General features: G+C 53.0%; 1 protein-coding gene across 1 annotated transcript in view; it reads left to right on the plus strand.

Annotated features, from left to right (window-relative positions):
• Nucleotides 1-8,685, plus strand: part of celsr2 (cadherin, EGF LAG seven-pass G-type receptor 2) — a 42,362-nt gene extending 33,677 nt beyond the window's left edge. The window contains exons 15-34 of the mRNA XM_086169080.1: nucleotides 170-353; nucleotides 435-536; nucleotides 616-710; nucleotides 2,601-2,810; nucleotides 2,881-3,064; nucleotides 3,134-3,470; nucleotides 3,553-3,720; nucleotides 3,787-3,910; nucleotides 3,988-4,188; nucleotides 4,258-4,432; nucleotides 4,513-4,625; nucleotides 4,698-4,780; nucleotides 5,746-5,872; nucleotides 5,952-6,062; nucleotides 6,252-6,382; nucleotides 6,463-6,548; nucleotides 6,626-6,790; nucleotides 6,866-7,063; nucleotides 8,014-8,230; nucleotides 8,350-8,685. Coding sequence (XP_086025206.1) covers nucleotides 170-353; nucleotides 435-536; nucleotides 616-710; nucleotides 2,601-2,810; nucleotides 2,881-3,064; nucleotides 3,134-3,470; nucleotides 3,553-3,720; nucleotides 3,787-3,910; nucleotides 3,988-4,188; nucleotides 4,258-4,432; nucleotides 4,513-4,625; nucleotides 4,698-4,780; nucleotides 5,746-5,872; nucleotides 5,952-6,062; nucleotides 6,252-6,382; nucleotides 6,463-6,548; nucleotides 6,626-6,790; nucleotides 6,866-7,063; nucleotides 8,014-8,230; nucleotides 8,350-8,356 — 3,018 coding nt within the window. The 3' untranslated portion in view covers nucleotides 8,357-8,685. The remainder of the gene's footprint in view (nucleotides 1-169; nucleotides 354-434; nucleotides 537-615; nucleotides 711-2,600; nucleotides 2,811-2,880; nucleotides 3,065-3,133; nucleotides 3,471-3,552; nucleotides 3,721-3,786; nucleotides 3,911-3,987; nucleotides 4,189-4,257; nucleotides 4,433-4,512; nucleotides 4,626-4,697; nucleotides 4,781-5,745; nucleotides 5,873-5,951; nucleotides 6,063-6,251; nucleotides 6,383-6,462; nucleotides 6,549-6,625; nucleotides 6,791-6,865; nucleotides 7,064-8,013; nucleotides 8,231-8,349) is intronic.
• The last annotated feature ends 1,541 nt before the right edge of the window (nucleotides 8,686-10,226 follow it).

Raw genomic sequence — 10,226 nt, forward strand, 5'->3', positions numbered from 1 at the left:
ACCCTCTCGTTTTCATGTTATACACAGACGTATTAGCGTTAGCTAACGGTTAGCTAGCGTTAGCTAGAAAGACCGTTTCTGGATTCATCTCCTCGTCGTGAAGGTTTTTCCCGGCGGCGACGGGAAGAGAAAATAGCAGCGAATCATCTCCCTCCGGTGTCGTTGCCAGGACAACCACTACCGGCCGGAAGGCAGCGACACCTGCCTGCTGTGCGACTGCTACCCGGTGGGTTCCTTCTCGCGGACGTGCGACCGGGAGAGTGGCCGGTGCGCGTGCAAACCCGGCGTGATCGGCCGCCAGTGCGACCGCTGCGACAACCCCTTCGCCGAGGTTTCCGCCAACGGCTGCGAAGGTGAGAGCGAAGGGTCGCGCCTAGCGACGCCGCCTAGCGACGCCGCCTGCAGGTCCTCACCACGTGCCCCCCTTCCGGCAGTGATCTACGACAGCTGCCCTCAGGCTATCGACGCCGGGATCTGGTGGCCCCGGACCAAGTTCGGCCTCCCCGCGGCGGTCCCCTGCCCCAAGGGAACTCAAGGTGCGATGACGGCGCCGAAACCCCCCCCTCCGCTAATCCTCCGCCATTAACCGAGATCCGTTATCTTTGCGCTTCTCAGGCACCGCCGTCCGCCATTGCGACGAGCATAAGGGCTGGCTGCCGCCGAACCTCTTCAACTGCACCTCCGTCGCCTTCAGTCGGCTGAAAGCTCTGGTAAAAATGCCCGCTTTCACCCGATTGGTCCGAAAATTATTTATTCAACGCGAATAATGTGTCTTCCTATGTCTATGTGGGCAATTACCGCGACTTTTTTCACGTAAATAACGATGCGGCTAATATATGGACTCTTTCGGGTGGGGGGACGCTAACGAGCTTCACGCCGCTAAAACGCTAAAACTCGTCACATCGGACCGATGAAATGACCGGGAAATTCTGAGCCGCGATTACTTTTTGACGTCAAAAATAAAGGTACCGCCGTATATATTGCTTTTTATTACCTTTACACTTTGTATAAACAAGTGTGTAGTGTGTTGCTTCTGAAATTCACAAAGTATTACATAGAAAATTAAATTTTATTTATGTAATGAACTCATTTTGAGCTTTGGGCTTTCAGAGCGTGTAGCGGAGCCTTGACCTGAATTTTAAAATAAATCGGGAAAAAAAACACTGTGTCAGTGCACAATAGGAAATAAATATTTGCAAAATATATTCATAAATATCTATTTTACCTGGTTGATGGGACTTCTGCTCCTGAACTTCTGCGCAAGGCATCTGCAAATCAGGACTTTACCGGCTTCCGCGAGTGTGACGTTATTTCTAGTGGCGAAAAATAATAAATCTAATTTTATTTAATATTTCAAGATCACAAAAATCTTCCAGCTTAAGGAACGGAATCAACACAAATGAAATACACTTCAATTGAATATTTATAATTTATTTTCCCAAGACACTCGGAGCCGCAGTGTAAAGGTGAAAGAGTTGCCGACCCCTGTTCTAGCCGGTGCGCCTTATATTGAGGTGCGCCTTATAGTCCGGAAATTACGGTAAACGCTCTTCCACTCGATGGCAACAGGTAGTGAATTAACCTGTGCATGAGTGATAATTGACGCTTTGCGTGATACATTTTTAAAATAAAAAGTACTTGTATCTGCGTAAACAAACAGGCAGCATTGTTGAAAACTACCAAGACGAGTGAGAAAGCGGTGAAAGCTGCTATAAAGTTGCTGAACTCGTCTCTAAATCCAAACAGCAAAACATTAATACTACCTGCCGGAAAAATCATTGGAGAAGAAATGCTCGGCTCTGGCGTTGATAAAGAAATAGCCAGTTCTCTTAAATAATACCATTTTCAGACATATTGATGACATTTCTTCAGTCATTGCAAAAAAGTGTTCTAGAAAACTTGCACATCAGTGGGAAATTTGCATTGCAACTTGACGAATCTACAGATATTAGATATATTAGATTTCACACCAAGTAAATTGAGACTCATTCTAAGTCGTTAAAAAATGTTTTTGAAATATTTATTTGGTGGTGTGCCGTGTGATTTTTCTAATTTAAAATATGTGCCGTGGCTCAAAAAAGGTTGGGAAACACTGGAATAAATCACATATAAAACTTTTTTTTTCTGGATCGTTTTGCCGTGTAACCCTGCGAGTGACATAAGTCCGGCCGATCACGGCATTGACAATAACAATAATAACAGTGTGGCGGCGTTAAGTGACGCTAATGCTAACATGCTAACCCCCAATCACGGCGGCAAAAAATTGCGGTTCTTTTAAGTTGGAATAATAGAAGAACAAGCGGTGAAAGCGGGTGAGATTTTTTCTTTTTCCAGTGAGAAACGTCCAAAATACCCAAAACATGCCGCGAAGCTAAAGTAGTAAACGAGTTGTCGTGTGGATGAGAGGGTACGAATGTCGTATGTCTGATTTTTTTTTTGGTTACATATGAAATGTGAATGAGTGATTGAATGAATGTTGTTTGTTTACGTAATGTGAATTATTCGTCTTTACGTCGCGAATGAGAAGTTGAACGATTGAATGCTGTTTTCGCGGCTCCGACGAGTCGTCGTGACCCCTGTCCGGTCGTGTCGCCTCCCAGTCGGAGAAGTTTTCCCCCAACGCCTCGCTGCCGGATCCGGGTTTGGTCCAGCTGACGGCGGCCATGTTGGCCAACGCCACCTCGCACACGGCGCGCTACTACGGCAGCGACGTGAAGGTAGCCTACCGGCTCACTCAGAGCCTCCTGCAGCACGAGAGCCTCCAGCAGGGCTTCAACCTGACCGCCACGCAGGACGTCCACTTCACCGAGGTTTGGCGCGCAACCGGCGTGTGTGTGTGAGTGTGTGTTCCCGGACGCTGATCCTCTTTTTTTTTTCTAGAATCTAGTCCGCGTGGGCAGCGCCATCCTGTCCCCGGACACGAAGCCCCACTGGGAGCTGATCCAGCACGGCGAGGGCGGCACGGCGTCGCTACTGCGCCATTACGAGGAGTACGCCGGCGCGCTGGCGCGCAACATGAGGAAGACGTACCTCAGCCCGTTCACCATCGTCACCCCGCACATCGGTGAGGAGACCCGGCGCCGGAGCCCGAGGGGGGTTCGGAGTTTTCACCGCTTTCGCGTTCCCGTTGCAGTCATCTCCGTGGAGCCGCTCAAGAAGGTGAACTTCGCCGGCGCCGAACTCCCGCGCTACCAGTCCCTGCGCGGCCCGCGACCCCACGACATGGAAACCCGCGTCTCCCTGCCAGACACCGTCTTCCAGCCGCCGCCGCCGCCGCCGCTGCCGCCGGACGCCAAAGGCCACCGGCAGCTGGACGCCTTCCCCGAGCCGGCGGGGAGGAACGGCTCGTCCGGCCGTAAGCGGCGCCACCCGGACTCCGGGCGGGAGGACGCCGTCGCCAGCGTCATCATCTTCCACGGTTTGGCGTCGCTGCTCCCGGAGAGCTACGACCCCGACAAGCGGAGCCTCCGGTGAGACTCGCCCGTCGCCTCCGAGTCCGGATGGGACCCCAAGCTCCGAACCGACGGCCATTTTGTTTGTTTTTCCTCTCAGCGTCCCGAAACGCCCCGTCATCAACACGCCGGTGGTCAGCGTCACCCTCCACGACGACGACCGGCCGCCGCATCACGCGCTGGACAAACCCGTCACCGTGCGGTTCAGGCTGGTGACCACCGAGGAGCGATCCAAGCCCATATGTGTCTTCTGGAACCACTCCATACTGTGAGCATCGCAAACGCGCAAGCGCTAACGCGGCGAACGCGGCTCAACGCTCGTTTTTCCCGGCAGATCCGCCGGCGGCGGCTGGTCGGCGAAGGGATGCGAGGTGGTGTCCAGGAACCACACGCACATCAGCTGCCAGTGCTATCACATGACCAGCTTCGCCGTGCTGATGGACGTCTCCAGGAGGGAGGTGGGACCCGTCGGGAAACACGTTTTTTTACGGGAAGAGGGACCTTCTGAACCCGCGGGTGTGATGTTTGGCGTCAGAACGGCGAGATCCTGCCCGTCAAGGTCCTGACGTGGGGCGCGGTTGGCGTGACGCTGGGCTTCCTCCTTCTCACCGCCGTCTTCCTCCTGTGCTTGAGATCCGTGCGAAGCAACCAGACCAGCATCGTCAGCAACGGCACCTTCGCCCTCTTCCTGTCGGAGGTCGTCTTCATCCTGGGCATCAACCAGGCCGACAACCCGGTAGTCGCTCGCTTCCTGTGGAAACTTCCGCCGCCGCCGCCGCCACCCATTAACCCCGCCTCTTCGCAGTTCCTGTGCACCGTCATCGCCATCCTGCTGCACTTCTTCTACCTCTGCACCTTCTCCTGGCTCTTCCTGGAGGGGCTGCACGTCTACCGCATGGTCAGCGAAGTGAGGGACATCAACTACGGGCCCATGAGGTTCTACTACCTGATTGGCTGGGGAGTTCCCGCCTTCATCACAGGTCCGGACGCCCTCGGCGGAAGTCCTCGGAGGTAAAGCGAGATCCGGAGAAGCAACGTTCTGGCTTCCTTCGCCCCGCAGGTCTGGCGGTAGGCTTGGACCCAGAAGGTTACGGGAACCCGGACTTCTGCTGGCTGTCCATGTACGACACCCTCATCTGGAGCTTCGCCGGACCCATCGCCGTGGCCGCCTCGGTGAGTTCCTCTCGGGTTCTCCGCCTCCGGAGATGCTTCGGATGGTGACTCGGCGTGATCTTGCGTCCGCAGATGAACATCTTCCTGTACGTCCTGTCGTCCCGGGCCTCCTGCTCGCCGAGGCACCACGGCGTGGAGAAGAAGGAACCTCAAGTGTGAGTGTCGCCACGGGAACGAAAAGGAGAGATTGTTATTCTTTTAATCTCTGTCAGGAGTGGAGAACGAGCAGGGAGCGGGTGGAGGAACATCTAGATGATGGAGGTGTGCTCCTGGAAAGGAGAGGAGTGAAGCTTACTCCAAATTTTGGGGTTTAAAACTGTTTGCAGATGACACTGTGATCAGGAAGCAGGTGGAGGAACATCTAGACAGGTGGAGGTTAGCAAGATGGAATACAAGTGTGGAGGAGAGGAACCCCTGGGGAACGGCGAGGCTACAGGGAGTGGAGATGGAGAAGGTGGAGGGGTTTAAGAACTTGGGCAAATGGTGAGGGTGGAGAAGAAGAAGTGAAGAAGCTTGCGCAAGCAGTGGAGAAAAGATGGGAGGCAGAGATGTGGAGGTTCCTCTTTGGATGGAGTCCATCAGAGGGTCAGCATGTTAGATGTTCTGGAGCGTCCAAACCCTGAGAAGGTCTGGATGTGGACAGATGAGGGTGGAAGGATTTATAGAAGGAGCGACGGAGGAGGAGCTGGTGTGAGGGACGAGGTTACGGATGAGAAGCTCGGATGGTGGTTGATGATCGTCCGTGACCCTTGATGGGGAGTACCCATGACATGTATGCTCCAATACCCATTCCCACCACCAGATGGCCCCGGACCGCAAGTGTCAGCAGCGACAATTAAACTCTAAATGGAATTAAACGAGAACTTCAGGTCTGCTCCTGCACATTTGAAGCCCACAATCAGGGAGCGCTTGTAGCTCCGCGCCTCCCCTTTGGATCTTCTCGCCCGTGTCCTCAGGTTGAACATCTCAGCTCTCCGCCACAATGGCCTTCTGTTCCGCAATCTGATTCAGCCGGATCTCCTGACGCCGCGATAGCGACTTATCGTCCATCTCCAGCGTCACTCCGGCTAACGCATAGAAATCATTGTGACGGCTCCTCGTGTCATGTGACGTCCTGCAGCTCCGGCCTGAAGACCGCAGGTGGAGTCCTCTTCCTGGTCTCCGTCACTTGCTTCCTGGCTCTGCTGTCCGTCAACAGCGACGTGATCGTCTTCCATTACCTGTTCGCCGGGTTCAACTGCGTGCAGGTGCGGCCTGGCGTCTCCCACGGCAACCGTGGTAAACCCTGTTTTTTTTATTTTACAACCCTCCTTCTTCTTCTCCCAGGGGCCCTTCGTCTTCTTCTTCCGCATCGTCTTCAACAAGGACGCGAGGAACGCCGTGAGATACTGCTGCAGCCGCAAGCACCCCGATCACATGATCAAATCCAAAGCGCCCGTGAGTGAACGCACGCAATTTACCCTTCACGTTGTAATAACATGTTATTACATGTAATAACATGTTATAAACATGTAATAATTTCCTGTCAGGATAAGTATTATTCAACAATCATGTCACACCTTATTTCTTCACCTCCTCCTCTTCTCTTCCTCCTCTTCAACCCCTCCTGCTCGTTCGACTTTTCAGGCATACAAGTCCGGCGCCAACTACAAGGACAGCCGGCTGTACCACCTTCCCTTCGGGGACTCCAGCGCATCCCTGAATGGCACGGTGCAGAGCAGCAAGAGCCAGCAGAGCTACGTACCCTTCGTCCTCAGGTGAGGAAGCGGCGGCGGCGGCGGCGGCGCACCTCCTCCTCCCCGTGGCGGCTATGAGCTCACCTCCACCATCTTTTCAGGGAAGACGGCTTGAGTACCAGCCAGGCGCACATCGCCCTGAACGACCACACCTCCCTCTTTCATGAAACCAAAGAGCACCCAGATGGTACGTTTCTCCATCGCACCTCCAGGTCATCGTCCTCCTCCTCCTCGCCGACCCGCCTTCCGCCCGTCTTCTTCCAGATCACGACAGCGACTCGGACAGCGACCTGTCCCTGGAGGACGACCAGAGCGGCTCTTACGCCTCCACGCACTCGTCGGACAGCGAGGACGAGGAGGGGCCCCTTCCTCCGGAGGAGTGCTGGGAGAGCCTGGCGTCCGGCGGCGCCAAGAGGCCGCCGCTCCACGGTAACGGGCCTTCGCCGCCCGGCGTTCTTCCACGTTCTTGCTCCATCTCTCAACGCCGCCCGGTCGGTTCCCCAGATAACGGCGGGGGGAGGATGTTCTGGCCGGACTACCCGGTGGCTCTGAGCGACGGCGAGCTGTGCACCGTGGACGGGCCGAGGGTCGACGCGCCGGCCAATCAGGGGCCGGGATTCGGGGGTACGGAGGAGGGGAAGCTGGAGCCGGCGGTGATGCTGCTGCCGGGGCTGCCGGGCCTCCACGGACTCCCGCACAAAGGTGGAGACCAGACCTTCTCACTCTCAACCAGAGGGAACGACTGATCTAGAAACCCTCAGCCAATCACCTGCCTCCGTTTTAAACACAGCCAGTGGATAACATCTCAGCTAACCCTCAGACAATCACCTGCCTCCATTTATAGCACAGCCAATCACCTGGCTGTATGTGACCCTTAGCCAATGAATAACCTCTCATCCAACCCCAGCCAATCACCTGCCTCAATCTAACCCTCAGCCAATCAGAGGCCCCAATCTAATCCTCAGACAATTATATACCTCCATCTAGCCGTCAGCCAATCACCCGCCTCTATCTAACCCACAGCCAATCAGAGGCCTTCATCTAACCCATAGCCAATCCTATGTCTCCATCTAACCCACAGCCAATCAGAGGCCTCACTCTAACCCTCAGACAATTATATGCCTCCATCTAGCCGTCAGCCAATCACCTGCCTCTATCTAACCCAAAGCCAATCACCTGCCTCCATTTATAGCACAGCCAATCATCTGGCTGTATAACCCTTAGCCAATGAATAACCTCTCATCCAACCCCAGCCAATCACCTGCCTCCATCTAGCCATCAGCCAATCACCTTCCTCCATCAAACCCTCAGCCAATCAGATGCCTCTATCTAACCCAAAGCCAATCACCTGCCTCTATGTAAAGCGCAGCCAATCATCTGGCTGTATGCAACCCTTAGCCAATGAATAACCTCTCATCCGACCCTCAGCCAATCAGCTGCCTCCATCACTCCATCACTCGCTCCATCCATAAAGCTTCTCTCAGGTCTTCCCCCAACCTCAGCATCTTTCCACCCAGATCTTCTCCACGTCCAAACTTTCCGTCTTCCTTCTTCATCTCCAGAACATCTAACATCCTCCACATCTCCATCTTCCTCTTCCCTTCCTGGAGGCGTCCGTTTCACTCCATCTTCTCCTTCTTGGTGCTCCTCAGGGATCCTGAAGAAGAAGCAACTTTCCCCGATCGCAGAGAGGAACGGCTTCAGCCGGATCCACAACGAGCTGTGCGACGCCGCCGCCGCCGCCGCCGCCGGCTCGGCGTCCTCGCAGGGCTCGTCCTGCAGCGAGCGCCGGCCGAAGCCGGAGCGGCTGAACGGCGTGGCCTTGAGCATCAAGGCGGGGACGGCGGACGGCGACTCGTCGGGATCGGAGTGAGTCATCCGTCCCGTCGTCGGGCCTCTTTGCTAGTGCTAGCCGCTAACTGTTAGCCGCTAACCGCTAACTGCTAACGGGTCTTTTTGTCAACACGGTGACACGGTTGTCTTTGCAGGTCATAGATCCTCCGTCTTCACACCGGCTGCGAACCGGAAGCTCCAGATTCCCTCCTCGCCCCCCCGCCCGATCTCTGGAGGACTACGTGCGTGTGTGTGTGTGTGTGTGTGTGTGTGTGTGTGTGTGTGTGTGTGTGTGTGTGTGTGCGCGCCAAACCTCAGGCTCCAGCACACGGAAACCTCGAAAGGACCCCCCAATCCCATTTGTTTACATACTTGAAGCGATGCACTTTTTGTTTCCCCCCCCTTCGCTCCCCTGATATGGACGCCGTTCTGGATCGACCAATAGGAAGTCGCCGTCTTGTTTATATAAAAAAAAAAAAAAAAAAAACAATTCAGGGAATTTTTCCTTTTTTTTTGTCTTTCGTTGTGGGACCAGGAGAGGCTGCACCTGCGCACATCTGGAGAGACTGACGCCTTCCTGCAGGCCCGTGTCGTGCTTTTATTTTGAAAATCTCTTTTTTTTTTTTTTTTTGTAAATGGACTTTTATTATCGGAGCGCCTTCTCCCTCTTTTTCTCTTTCCTTTCTCGGTTCCATCCACGGGGGCGGGCGTTTCCTCCACTTTTAACAGCTATATTTTATAGATTAGCTCCTTCTTTTTTTTTGTATAATAATGAAACACGTGAATATTTGTGATCCGTTTTTACCACGCTGAGCGGCCTGTAAATGGGACAGATCTTCTACGAGCAAACGTGAAAACCTCCCCGACGCCACGTCGCCGCCTCTTTTCTTTGAATCGGCGAAAAAAGGAGCGGGCGGAGGGAGGAGGCCACAAACGTCGTCATTAAAGAAACTAAACTGTGTTTTCCTGCGCGCTTTTATTGTGAAATAGAGGGTTTCCGTGGCAACCGGTGACACACGTTTGGAAGTTCGGCGCATTTTACTTCCGGTTAGAGGATGAAATCATTTATCCTGTTGTCCGGGTCGCGAGGGGGGGGAGGAGCCAATCAGAGCCGCCATTGGACGAGAGGCGGGGTTCACCCTGGACCAATCACAGAGCCACATACAGACATGTGACCATTCACCCTGTCATTCATGTCAGATAGAAACTATTCACTCATTCATTCACATAATAAACAGTTCACTTTCACGTCATATAAAGAAAACAACAATTCACATCATATATAGAAAACGTTTATGCATTCTTTCGTCATATAAACAAACAACGATTCACATGCTATAGATGTAAAACCGGTCAAATCCAGTTGTGCAACCAGTCCAAAACAAAAATCCTGTTCATCCATCCATCTTAAATGGTGGCCTTGGACCCCCTGGTGTACCCCAGAACTGATGATAATGCATTTTAATCAAACCCCCCGTTCATCAATAACCGATATTCCCAATCGAGGTTGGAAAAGACCCCCGTGACGGAGCCGCTACTCGTCGGCAGAATATCTGATTCTCCTCACATTCATAAGAATCCTCCGATGCCAGAGTCTCCCGAGGGATCAAAGCGGAGGAGAAGGAGCTATTTTAAACCCCGGATAAATTGATTCAGATTTGAACGCCGACGCCGACCGCCGTGATCCTATTAGACCAGATATTTGATTTCATTCACCAATTAATTGGAAGAAAACGTGTTTGTTTGGGTGGAAGGTCGGCACTGCAGAGGTCTGCAGGAGGATGACCAGAGAGATAAAGGGGATGGAGGATAGATGATTGAAAAATATTTAATTTTAATATGTGTTTAAAATATCTATCTATCTATCTATATATATATGTATATGAAAAAAATAATTTCCTTAATTCTCCCTTGAGGTGCACTTCCAACCACCACCACTAGGTGTCGCTGTTGAGACCGCCAACATGCATCCATCTATTTAGCAATCCTCCCAATTTACACTCCACAGAAAAACAATAAAAAAAAAGACAAA

Source organism: Fistularia commersonii, chromosome 21 (assembly GCF_037954325.1).
Source record: "Fistularia commersonii isolate RoL2024-O1a breed Wild chromosome 21, RoL_Fcom_v1.0, whole genome shotgun sequence".
In the NCBI taxonomy this organism is placed as follows: domain Eukaryota; kingdom Metazoa; phylum Chordata; class Actinopteri; order Syngnathiformes; family Fistulariidae; genus Fistularia; species Fistularia commersonii.